General features: G+C 38.0%; 2 protein-coding genes across 4 annotated transcripts in view; both read right to left on the bottom strand.

Annotated features, from left to right (window-relative positions):
- LOC146517339 (zinc finger protein GLIS2-like) overlaps window positions 1-12,590 on the bottom strand; it is a 340,746-nt gene that overhangs the window by 12,893 nt on the left and 315,263 nt on the right. The window lies entirely within an intron of this gene.
- Window positions 3,169-8,024, bottom strand: LOC146517355 (uncharacterized). Of its 3 annotated transcripts, XM_085163085.1 has the most exons (9): window positions 7,775-8,024; window positions 6,431-6,712; window positions 6,113-6,346; window positions 5,937-6,041; window positions 5,419-5,622; window positions 4,984-5,316; window positions 4,246-4,564; window positions 4,094-4,151; window positions 3,171-4,012 (listed from the first exon to the last, which is right to left on the bottom strand). In XM_085163085.1, the coding sequence occupies exons 1-9, from the start codon at window positions 7,827-7,829 to the stop codon at window positions 3,875-3,877; spliced, it is 1,728 nt and encodes a 575-aa protein (XP_085019211.1). In that variant the 5' UTR covers window positions 7,830-8,024; the 3' UTR covers window positions 3,171-3,874. The 3 variants fall into 3 exon arrangements, with proteins under 3 accessions (XP_085019210.1, XP_085019211.1, XP_085019212.1); XM_085163084.1 differs by lacking the exon at window positions 7,775-8,024 and having other exon boundaries at window positions 3,169-4,012; window positions 6,431-6,806; XM_085163086.1 differs by lacking the exons at window positions 3,171-4,012; window positions 4,094-4,151 and having other exon boundaries at window positions 4,242-4,564; window positions 7,775-8,021.

Here is a 12,590-nt window from a genome sequence, read left to right as displayed (position 1 = left end):
ACTAGGGAAAGTAACTTTAGTTTTACTCAGAATTCTCTTGTTAATGTGTTGCTTCCATAACTTTGCCAGTCTTCTAGCTTGCTTACTTGCCACAAGTGCACTGTGCCACCTACCAATAGAAAGGAACAGATAATGTGCATATTTCCACGAGAGAAATCCCACACCCGGACCATCATTGACTGCTGCCATGATTCTAGCCTACGTCACAGCATCATGTGCGCCTTTTACATCCAACACAAAAACTGCAGTCGTGGTACTTTGATTGTACTCGGAACTCGGAAATTCTGCCTTCTGAATAGGAAGATGTAGGTAACACCAGACTGCAGATGAGCTGCATACAGGGCTGGACTGGGACAAAAAATCGGCTCGGGCATTTTGACTAGAGACCGGCCCACCATTATAGGAAAAATCATAAAGCCTTTGAATGAAAACAAACACTGTTGTGACAGTGATGTACACTGTTTTGATGGTATATTTGCATCAATCTATCAATCGTTTGTTCGCAAGATTCAGATAATTATTTTTTAAAAGCTAGACATTTTAAATTAGAATAAGAAAGAAAAGTATTTCTTTGTGCCCACCTTTCCCTGTTAATGCCCTACCTGGCCCCCCTGGCAAAACTTTGCTAGATCCGCACCTGCACAATTACCAGCTGTCAGCTACCTAAAAAAGGATCCTGGGGTTATTTGTCTCTCAGAAACAGTTCATAACTTCCCTTCAACTCATTCATGTCACCTAAAAGGTAAACCTGTTTCTCCATCACCTGCTCAGCTCTGATGATTCAGTAAGGACATCTCCTGGTTTCATCTTCATGTTTCCCTCTCACCAGATAACCAAACCGACATCATGACCAGCAGCTTTTTTGCAGCTGTGGCTCCAGCAAACATCAGCTGATACTAGAAATTAATATTATATAAATTCTAACAACAGCTGATCAAGCTTAAACGTGCTGCTGTTGTTTAGCGTGACATCCGCTGGTTTCCTCTTTCTGGCGCAAAGTGGGCGATAAACGAACAAGAGAGCCGATCAGCTGATCATTGATCAGTTTTCATGATTGAAGTAGAAACGGGAGAGGGAGGGGGAGAATGAGAGAAGAAGAGGCAGCTGTGCAGCAAAGACACAGAATAACTCCAGCTTTGTGCCCTTTTCATTGTAGCTGAATTACGGGACAAACTGTTCCTTTTCACCTCAATAAGAAACGCGTAATATTTTCTCTGAATACCAGACGGGACGGTTGGCAACTCTAATAACTTATGAACAAAATAAAGTTCAACATCATTAACTTCATAGCACCCACCCAGCTGTATAGAAACTCCGTCATGCTAGCTAGTACGCAGTACGGAAAAAGTCAGCACAACGAAAATAAACTCCACCTAAACTTGGTTTATATCTGACCCAGATAGACTGCAGGTCATAACTTCTTACCTGTGGAAGCTCCGCGATAGCCACCACACGAAGTAACGAGTAACGACCCTATCTAAATCCTAGTAACGACTAACGCGTTCCTGGTTTTGGCATAATAACTAGTTACCGTGCTCGTTACCACAATAGTAACGTAGTTACTGTAACGCGTTACTTAATAACGCGTTAGTCCCAACACTGCTCATGAAACATTGAAAGAACTTATATGATTGACCAAAATATAAGTTTCAACAAATACAAACAAATGGTTTTACAGTTTGTTTGTGAAAACTTTCCCTGTGGGATATGTGATGGAGGACGGCTTATCGACTGATGCTTGTTTGTATGAACACATGATTCTATAAGCATAAGTCACACTGTAGCATCTTTGAAATGGACAAAAATAAATGAAATGAAATATTTGTATCCAGATCATTTTTATAATAATACTATAATATACTAATAATACTCTGTGCGTCTATTGTAATTAAGTGAATGACTGGTGTTGTGATGCAGTGGGTGGTAGATGTGCCCCAAAACTGACTCATCCGTACACACTCACAGTGTCACAGTCACACTCACAGTGTCTGTCAGACATGATTTATATATAACTCACTCACTTACTGCACATAACGTCCTCTTTGTATATAATCACTCGCTGTATATACTGTTCTCTCTGTTTTCGCACAGTCAAGGAGCGTATCAGGTAACATTTCACTGCGTGTTGTACTTGTATAATTATGCACGTGACAAACAAAGAATCTTGAATCTTGTGGTGTGGGAAACATTGAGTGATCCTTTTCTAACTTCCTGTAGGGAAGCTAACTGAAAAGGTCTCCAACTTAAAGACTGGTTTACATCCAGTGGATTTTCTGAGAATAACATATCAAAACAAAGCGGTAGAAATAGCTTCAAACAGTGTTAAGTTCATTTCAGTGCATGTTTCAGAAACATATAGGGACTCAAAGTGTGCTCTACCACTTTGAGTTGGGCAGAACATTCAAAGTTCTCATCTATAAATGATAGAATGTTGACGTTTGGCCTTTTCTCTTGATGAATATATGCATTTGTCTATGTCTATTCTTATTTCAGGACTCGTGAATAATCACTGATACCTGAGATATAAAAGAGGACAGCCACAAACAGAAAGCCAGCATCTCTCAATGACATGATCTTTTAGTCCAAACCTTTGGTGTAAAGATGACACAAGAGACAAAGTCACTCACCATTCAAACTAAGAAGTACTCTCTGTTAGACTGAGGGATGAGGTAGATAACACGAATGTTTCATATTTACTGGTTGTGCAGCTTGGACACTAAAACCAAACGTCCTTCCTCTTTCTTTAAATCTTTAGTATTCTTGCATGTTATGTTGTACCATGTTATATTGAACTATGTTCAGTCACTTCCCATATAATAATGATGATTTTATTAGATTTACTGTAAGTATCAGCTCTGCTCCTTGTAGTTGTATTTGAATGCATTAAATAGTCATTGTTGAGCAGAGAGCTGTGGAGGTGGTAAAACTCGTTTTTTAAAAAAAGTTAAACGTGCAGCATGAACAGCTGTAGAGATGTCGACTGTAGTCTGCTGTGAAGCTACTTTTTTGCCTCTGGTTGAATGTGGGTGCTGGGTGTGGTCAGAAAGTGCCAGACTTTAGCGCTTTGCAACCACACTCACAGATGTAAACACTTTTACTCTTTAATAAAAATCATATTTCATAACCACTCTTGGTGTTTGCTGCATGTGAGATATTGTTTGTCTGATTAAAAAAAAGCATAATCTGAATAAGTCCGTAAAACCGAAGATAACTGAGCTGTAAATGTCATTAGTTAATTATGTTATGTTATGTTATGTGGCAGGTTTTCACTGACTTCTCTACATTTTGCAGTCAGGTGATAGTTAATGTCAATAAGTTGTTTGCAGGAAACTCACCTGAAAGCAGGTCTGATTTTACTTGTACTTATTTGTACTCATTGTACAGTCATTGAAGGAAAAAAGATTGAATAAACCCTCCACCTTCTGACAGCAAAAAGGTGAAGAAACAATCCACAAGTGATTATTCTGATAAATCTTCACAATAGTTGTGCAAAAGAATTTAGCTACTTGAGCGACTTTGTTTATTTTGTCTATTTTACATAACCATTATTATAAACATGAGAAACATTAGAAACTTTATGATTCAGAAAAAAAGAAACCTGCACACATGATGAGTTTAAAGTTCAGTTTTACAGTCATTTTCCAGATAATGTTATAAATTCACAAAGCAACACAAAGCTCACAAAGTAGTACAGCTAGCGTGTCTGACAAAGTTAACAACAGCATTTTTATGTTGTGATGCACTTTCCAGGTTTTTTGCAACACGTAATATCGTAGGCTATCGTTAAATTGAAAACCCCATTCATTTTTTTACTCATTTCTACTGTGATTTTACTGTATATTTCCACTATAGAGTGTGATTGTTAACCTCAATATTAGCGGTTACAGTAGAGACTAGCGCCATTGTCATAGAGATCAACTTCATTGTCATAGAGATGAGCTTCATGGTTCGTGGTGTCAGGCATCCTGCTGTGCTGGCTTGGGTTGTTTGCATATATGGGATTAATGCTGACCTGAGGAAACCAAATAACATAACTTTACATTTCATTGCATACGAGAGGGTATAATGTTAGTGAGATAAACCTGTCATGTACCTGCTGTTTGTTGTCTGATATTTCTCTCTTTGGAGAATGACTGGAAGCCGTCTTTTTTCTGAGTGTCAAACACGAAAGGATATGACTGAATAACAGATTTCAAATCAGAGTTTGAACATGATTAATCTAAAAGAGAACACAGTGATGCTCACCTCTGGCAGCAGAACACAGTGAGAAGTATTATTATTATTAACAGGAGAGCTGCAAAACCTCCTGCAGCTGCTGGTAGCCATTGAGCTGTGGTGTTATCCTTGTTGGTTTTAACACCACAGGAAAAATTTCTTATATTCTCCCTGCTGACTGGGTCTAGGATCAGATGTTTGTTGTGGCTCTCTGTCATGTTCAGAGGTCGACTGTTCAAGTACCAAATGTAGTTTGTGTTGTCAGTCAGAGGACAGCTGGTACTGCAGGTCAGTGTGACTCTCTGACCCTCTGTCACCACTGCAGAAGGACTCATCTTCACTCTCAGCTCTGAAAGAGGAACATTATTAAATTATTAAAAACTATAAATCTCATAAAAAATTTCCCAATTACCTTTTTTTTAATATAGGATAGCATTTTCATGGGTAATGTGATACAGGTCAAGTGGTGTGGAAAGCAAAGGACAGTCAACAGTTTAACAAGAAGCATTTATTCTTAGACCAGCTAAAATGTGATGATCAGTGAAATTTTGCTGATGGCACTTTTACATTAGTGCCAGAAAGTTGACTCTGTTCATCTGGACGTAGCATTTTCAGAGGGAGAAACGTTTCATCATTCATCAATCTCTGGAAGATTGACTTGGATGAGTGACTTCTTCAGATGTTTCTCCCACTAAAAATGTTACGTCCAGATGAACAGAGTCAACTTTCTGGGAATAAAACATCTTAATCCTTGTTAGGAGACTTTACCTGTGACAATCAAAAAGACTCCAGGCAGTTTCAGCTCTTTATCATGTAGTTTCAGGATGAATGTGTATTCTCCTGAGTCATTCTTCATCAGGTTTTTGATGGTCAGGGTGTGTTGGTTCTTCATGTTGTCGTGATACTCCACACGACCTGAAGGCTCAATCGGTTTTTCAAGTTCCTTATCACCTGTTCTCCATTTTTTAATCCATAATTTAAAGTCTGGCTTCATGTTATCAGGATGTGAGTATTTACTGATAATGTTCACTGAAGATCCTTCCAGAGCACAGATTCTCCTGCTGACATAATTCACTCTCCAGCAGTTTTTATCCTGAACACCTGAAATATAGATGGAAGATTTAAAGTTGACTGTGGTGTCTGCATGTTGAGATAACAGCTTGTTATTAATTAACAGAACTAACAGTTTTCTGTGATACTCACAGACTTCATCAGATTGAAGATGTTCATGACCTTTAATTGCACAGTAAAAGTTGTTTTTCAAAGAACTTGGAGTTGAAATGCTTCTTATATTTTCCCTATAAAGTTTTCCATTTTCATACCACACATAGACAGTTTGAGGGTCGATCACAGGACACAAGCTGCTACAGGTCTGTGTGTTCCCACTAGTCCTCACGATATGTACCTCTAAAAAATGTGGAATAGTTTCATCAGTCACTACATTATTAATATGCATATTTTATACCCTGCTATTTCTTTACTATTTTTCTCAATTACCATAGTTTTGTGTACATGCTCTGTCTTCTCCTAAGGAAAAGCCTCTCTTTGCTTTGTTTAATTTTATATCTTGCACCCATTTCCATTATACATGTCTTCAAACACAAACACAGTTTAATGTAATTAAATACATATGTGATTCAGTTAATTAAATAATTTTTAAAAAGTGACTATACAAACAGTGTACTTCAGAGGTCAGTAAGAAGACGTGTTTGTGTTTTCACCTCTGGGAAATGTGATGGAACAAAGCTCATGTTCTGATCCCTGCTGATAAGGACACATTTCGCTTTTATTGTACGTCACACTGAAGCATGTTGGTGTGATGGAATCTAGATGAAATTAAATATTAGCGTACTGAGTATGTTTACTGAGAATCATTTGACTGAACATCATGACTCACCCACAGAGACTTCAGGGGCTCTGAGATCCTCGTAGCCTTTGACAGCACAGGAGTATGTGACTGCTTCCTCACTGCTGAGCAGCTCTTGGTACCAGGGAGACCAGTCCTCATAGAGAAACTCTCTGTTCTTGTACCAGATGTAGGCTGCAGGCTTTTCAGTCAGAGGACAGCTGCTGCTGCACATCAGTGTTACTGTCTGTCCCTCTGTGGCAGGAATCACCTTTACCTGCAGCTCTGAGAGGATCGTTAATAGAAAAAATATCAATACATTGATTATTCATAAATGAGTTCTTCACGCGTTTGATAAAACCACTGTACCTGCAACACTGAGAGAAATTCCCCTTTGGCCGCAGTCTGATTTGTCAGCAGGTTCTCTGCAGCAGTAAATGTTTGCATCATTCTCTGCTAGATTGTTGACTGTCAGAGTCAAGTTACTCTCTGCTGACATGCTGTACTTTCCATCTGCAGAGGTCTCAATCTTGAAGCCCCCCCTGTGTACACTGTACCAGTTCATGCTTGAAGCTGGATGTTGATGTGAGCAGGACAGATTCACTGATGAACCTTTCAAGGCACAGATGCTTTTTGTTTGTCCCTGAACACCTTTAACAGAACATTTGATTAACAAGCATCTGTGCAGATTTACACAATTTCTATAACATTCATATGTTATTCTGACAATATAAGTTTCATGCATTTTCCATGCAGCACTCTGAAAATTGCTAATATATTGCAACGTTATCAGAGAACCATCAAATGTTTTGTTGCAAAAAGTCACAGGGTCAAGAAATGTATTAAAAAAAAGACCACCAAAGATTTGAGAAGAATCAAACATGTTATTTTCCATTGATTTCATATTAACTGGAAAATTATAGTACTTCTTCTTCTGACCGAAACCCTGTTGAGAACTTGTGTGCCCTTCTGAAATGGAAGATTTACAGTAAAGGAAAAAAGTGCAGCTCTCCTAACATTGTCTGGGAGGTTCCGGGTGCTGCTGCAGAAAACATTTGATCATTGAGAAATCAAATAACCAACAATCTTCAACTTGAAAGTAAATTCACTGTTTTGGTCAATAACTTTTTTTTTTTTACGTCAGAAATGTTTATTTATACATTTAAAGTTTTAAAGTTGTTTGTTTTGTCATTCTCACTTCATTGGGTGAAAATAAACAAATGAAATGGGGAAATATTCATTTTTCATTTAGTTGCATAATAATTCTGCACACTAATAGATAATAAATGTGAAAATCTTTTACTTTCTTAAATATCCTGATTAGGTGCTGTAGTTGTTCGAGAATAATCATTTACGGAGCTATGTGAGCCAAGCCGGGAGTGAGTTAGTATGGGTTAAACCCAGTGATTCATGGCACTGAAGCAAGGCCACTTTTAGTACATAATTCTGAGAAACTAGCAGCTTATGTAATAATAAAGTGTACTTTTTTAGAAACAAGTGGCTGTGAAAGGACAGGAAGACTAGAAAAGACGATCTTACGGAATACAGCAAAATTCCTTCTTTTAGCATAAACTAAACAACGGTAAATATTCATTTTATATCTAAATGTCTCAAATATCTACAACTGTAAAATGTTACCTATTGCAGCATTTACACTGATACATAAAAGTAGACATTGAATTAAAGGATCTGGTAAAACTGAATCTTTCCTACCTGAGAGACAGAGAACAAAAACCCAGAACAAACATTCAGCTTCTGTGAAGAACATGGCTGTTGCAGACTTCACTATCTAATCAGAACGTTGACTAATGAGCTTTCAAAAACTTCAGCTGCTGTCTTATTAAAGAATGATTGCTTAAAAGCAGAAGTCAGCTTCTTAAAACTACAAAGTCTTATGACCAAATGGACATGGAAATTACGGCAAATATGTGTGCATGCAACACCTTCAGATCACTTCCTCCTCTTGTATCAAATTAGTGCAGCAGCTATTCATATATGACATATAACAGCACGACAAAACATCTGTGTGTTGCTTTTGTTATTTTGAGATAAAAGCATCTCAAGCTCACCCACATGAAAACTTCCTCTGAGAAGCAGTATCATATTTTTCTTCTTGCCTTTACCACAACGTTTTGAGATGATGTATCTCACTATCAAGCATTTCCTCTTTTTGGCTCATTTTTATAATGTGTTGTATTCAGAGATTAAAAACTACTGACAGATACACCAGCTACTGATGTTATGCTAAAACCTAGTGAGGAATACTGCCTTTTAATGTCTGTTTATTTGCTTTTCTTTATCAGGCTCAGATTTGGAGTAGAGATTCATCTTTGTGGTTCTCAGTGGAGTGGAGACTGAGGTGCAGTCTGTTCTGCCAATGGTCACCCCGAGTTAGCTCATCTTTAGCTCATCTTTCCATCGCATTATAAGGAATCTTATGCATAAGTTTAATAAGGAAGATCTCAGGTCTCACATTTGTCTGCTCCCAGGTGTTGCTAATTCTAAGCTTCACATCACTTCTACTTTCCCAGGTGAGAAGCTGTTTGGTGACATCACTGATGTTGTCCAATCATTTTTCTCCCAGCCTTCATCAGACAAAGTAGCACTCATGCCACATACTTTAAATCTCACTGCGTATCTGTCACTCTCCTTTGCAGATGCCTTTGTGCAACCCACCTTCTCCACATCACCGCCTCTCATCACTCAGGCTGTATTCAAGCCTCCATATTCATCTCCACCCTCACAGGGAGTCCTGCTCTAATCCCTATCACTGCTGGGATCCACAGGCCATCAGAGTCTAACTGCCAAATACCTCTATCTAAATTCTGTACATTAATAAATCATGGTCATTTCTTTCTTATGATCCTTCCGTACTGAATTATAGCTATGTTTCTGTGCCAAATCAAACATACAGATCCTTCCTCTGTTTCTGTTTTACTCCTTGACAATATGTTGTCTCTGCTGGGTGTGATTACAGATACAAGGTATCCTGTTTCTCTCAATGTATCAAATGGGGTGGGGGGTGGGGTGGGGGGGATCAATGCAGTGTAAATGAACAACTCACAGATGGCATTACTCAACCCTGTAATAATTAAATTTTTTGTATATTTCTTTTTTTAAAGAAACATGAAGTCTCTGCAAGAGAAGTAAGGGCATGATACATGTGTGAATGCTGAACAATGAAAGAAGTATGGCATGCAAAGATAAGAAAGGTGTCATATTATGCATCAACACCAGCCATGTGTGAAATGACTGCTCTGTAAAAAAAATGTGCACCCAAAACACAAAAAGCACTGGCAGATGAAACAAGCAGAAAAGACTGTAACTGTAAAAGCAGAAATACATGATGAAAAAGCGAAGAAGAGAAGAACTGACAGAGAGAGGCATTTCTATTTATACACATTAACAGTTACAGTAGAGCAAAGAATAGCATGGCAGGAAATACAAAAACAGACGATGGACTCTTACAGAGATGCTTTGGTTCATGCATTCTTGCTGTTTCTTTTTCATGCAGGCTTTATGAATGCAGACAGCAAAATGAAGGGTGAAAATGTGAAACATATGAAAATATGAATTCATTAGCAAGGCTGGAATACCAAAAGTTTCATCAGTAACAAAAATGAAAACAGCTTGATCTGAATACAACAGCTTAGCCTCCAATCTTATAAAACTGAACAGACTTTAGATATTCATGTGAAAAAACTAAGATGTTGATCATAAACCAGGTTTCTAGCTGTTTTGTGTATGTTATTATTTGTTCAAAGTAGGGAGTGTGTGTGTTGGGGAGGCGTTAAGAGGATAGGAGACACCTGTGCACTTATTACTTATATGTACTTATTATGGATTACAGCACTCTCAATAAAACTGTTGTTCATAAGCACAGGCAAAGCAGCACTGGGGTTTTTGCTAAAATCAGTGTTCATTAAGCACTTCCTCAATAATTTTTGAAAGTAGAAGTAATTTGGAGATAAATTACAATTAAAATAAAATAAAATAAAATAAAATATTTGAGGAACTTCTTGTTTTTCTTCTTGAGTCTTTGGAAGATGTGGCACAAACAAAGAACACTGTGAAAATTATAAATATGATGAAGTAAACTGAGTCGACCTTGCCTTTTAACCTTTCAAAAGCTGCACAATCACAGGAAAGGTCACAAAGGAAGATGCAGCTGTGATGAAGTGTCAGTGAGACCGAATCAGTCAAACACCCCAGAAAAAGACATTTCAGTTTGATTGACATATGTGAAGTTTTGTGATATGCTTGGTTGATGGATGAATATCTTACTTCATAGCTTATTCCCTGTTTTGGCTGTGTGGCAGACAAGCGAGGGACCCAAAACACTGGACTCAGACAAGAATTAAACCCAAAAGCACCTAACATGATGACTTTGGAGGAAGTTGAACTACACACAAGACACAGAAGAATAGTCACCAAAATAAAACAGGAAGTGAGTATGTTTATGGCCTGGCTTTGTGCATATGTATGAGCTCTTACTGATGTATCCCTTATGACTCTTTGAGGATGCACCTATAATCTTAGCAAGCCTTGAAAACTTAAAAATGACCCCACATATTTTCTAATGTAGTTCATTTTTCTCCAAGACAATACCTGTTGGTATCAAAGGTAACTGTAATATTTTAAAATTCTATTTCATCTTAATATTTCTTTTGTATAGTGGTTGTTTCAGCTAAAAAATATAAGGGGGTGGAAGACAAGGAGTACAAAACTCAAGTGTAGCAGTAAACATAACTTATTTACAATAAAACAAGCACAGGGCATTAAAAAAGCATAAAAACTAAAAACAAGCTAAATGTCCCACTTATATATTACAGGTGAAACAGTCTTTAAAAAGATGCTCTAGCACCAACACTAACCATTACCGAAATCGCTCTTTTCACCGAATGTGTCTCGCTGGCATTTAGGTACATGGCCACCAGATGGCGCCATTATCATAACTCGTATCAACAACAGCTTCTGCAATTTATGCAACAGTCCACTCTACAGAGGGTTTGAATCACCTGTTCTGAGGGCTCATGCAGGTATTAGTAATACTGTCTCCTGTTCTCTGAATTCATGCTGTAATTTCACATATGTTGATATGATTTAGGAGCAAAGTTGTCTCTTCTGGATGTTAATTCATCTGCTCACAGTACATGAAATGGGAGAAAACCCACATGTTTACATCAGAATCTGTTTGTCGCTCATGTTTATGTGTATGTATGTGAGTGTGTGTGTGTGTGTGTGTGTGTTTAAAGCTGATTATGGTTACAGCCTTGTCTAGTATAATTTACAGCCATAACACTGTGAAGAAACAGGAAGTGTCTCCAAGTGAGACAAGGCCATACTGTGTGTGTGTGTGTGTGTGTGTGTGTGTGTGTGTGTGTGTGTGTGTGTGTGTGTGTGGAGTGTTCAGTATATTCCTGTTCTTAAACAGCTCCATTGGCTCCCAATTCACCTCCGTGTCAATTACAAGATCCTGCTTCTCACTTTTAAAGCGCTTCATAACCTTGCTCCTCCATATCTATCCGATCTTCTCCATACATACTCGCCCCTTCGTACACTCCGCTCTTCTTCAGCTTCCCTTCTGTCAGTTCCACCTGCTCACCTGACTACCATTGGACTCAGAGCCTTTAGTTGTTCTGCCCCGAGACTTTGGAATGCACTTCCACTTGCTCTCACCACTTTTAAATCACTACTCAAAACCCATCTGTTTAGAATTGCATACACCTGATCTCTCTTAGGCCATTTTTTACCTTGCTCAGTTTTTATATTTGCTTTTATACTTTTATGAATGTTTGTCTAAATTTTACCTACCATGTTTGCTAGATATACATTTTTCTTATGTCTTTTATGGTATGTTTACGTGTTACTGTAAGGTGACCTTGAGGGTCTGAAAGGCGCCTATAGATAAAATGTATTATTATTATTATTATTATATGAGAACTGAGCCATACAAAGATGATGTGCATGTGTGAAAACTTCTGATTCTGTGGTTATGCTATTTTAAATTTTTTCATTGTATTTATTGTTCTCTAATTGATTTATCTCTTAATTAAAAAACATTAGATAATTCAGCAATGTAAATAATTAGATCAAAGTTGTTACATTTCCATAAAACTTCAGGGGATATTTTGTCACGACTGGGGCGGCAGTCGTGTGGAGGGTGAGAAAGGAGGATCCAATAGCAGACAATGGCAGAGGTGCAAGTGGGTTTTATTTACAGTGCACAAAACCAAGGTGTGGGCAGAACCAAACATAAACCTAAACTGGGAAAACTAATACAAAACGGAGGACATGGAGTGAGGAGCAGAGAGACACGAAGAAACATGGAATAAAGTAGACTACACGGGAGGTTCACAGAGAAACACAGAATACCTAGAAACACAGACGACGCAACGAGAAGCACAGGCAGACACCAACTATAAATACACACACCAGGTAATCAGGAAATGGCACACAGGAGAGGACACAGCTGGAACTAATGGGCATAACGAGACACAGACCTACAAAGTAAAACAGGAAACACACA

The sequence above is a fragment of the Neolamprologus multifasciatus genome, chromosome 6 (genome assembly GCF_963576455.1).
Source record: "Neolamprologus multifasciatus chromosome 6, fNeoMul1.2, whole genome shotgun sequence".
Taxonomy (NCBI): Eukaryota; Metazoa; Chordata; class Actinopteri; order Cichliformes; family Cichlidae; genus Neolamprologus; species Neolamprologus multifasciatus.
This window is presented reverse-complemented; position numbering and strand designations above follow the sequence as displayed.

Coding starts and splice junctions, on each gene's coding strand:
- LOC146517355 (XM_085163084.1), bottom strand. CDS start 6,806: ATGCATGAAACTTATATTGTCAGAATAACATATGAATGTTATAGAAAT. Junction 6,347..6,430: donor AATTTCTCTCAGTGTTGCAG/GTACAGTGGTTT, acceptor CGATCCTCTCAG/AGCTGCAGGTAAAGGTGATT. Junction 4,013..4,093: donor TATCAGACAACAAACAGCAG/GTACATGACAGG, acceptor TGGTTTCCTCAG/GTCAGCATTAATCCCATATA.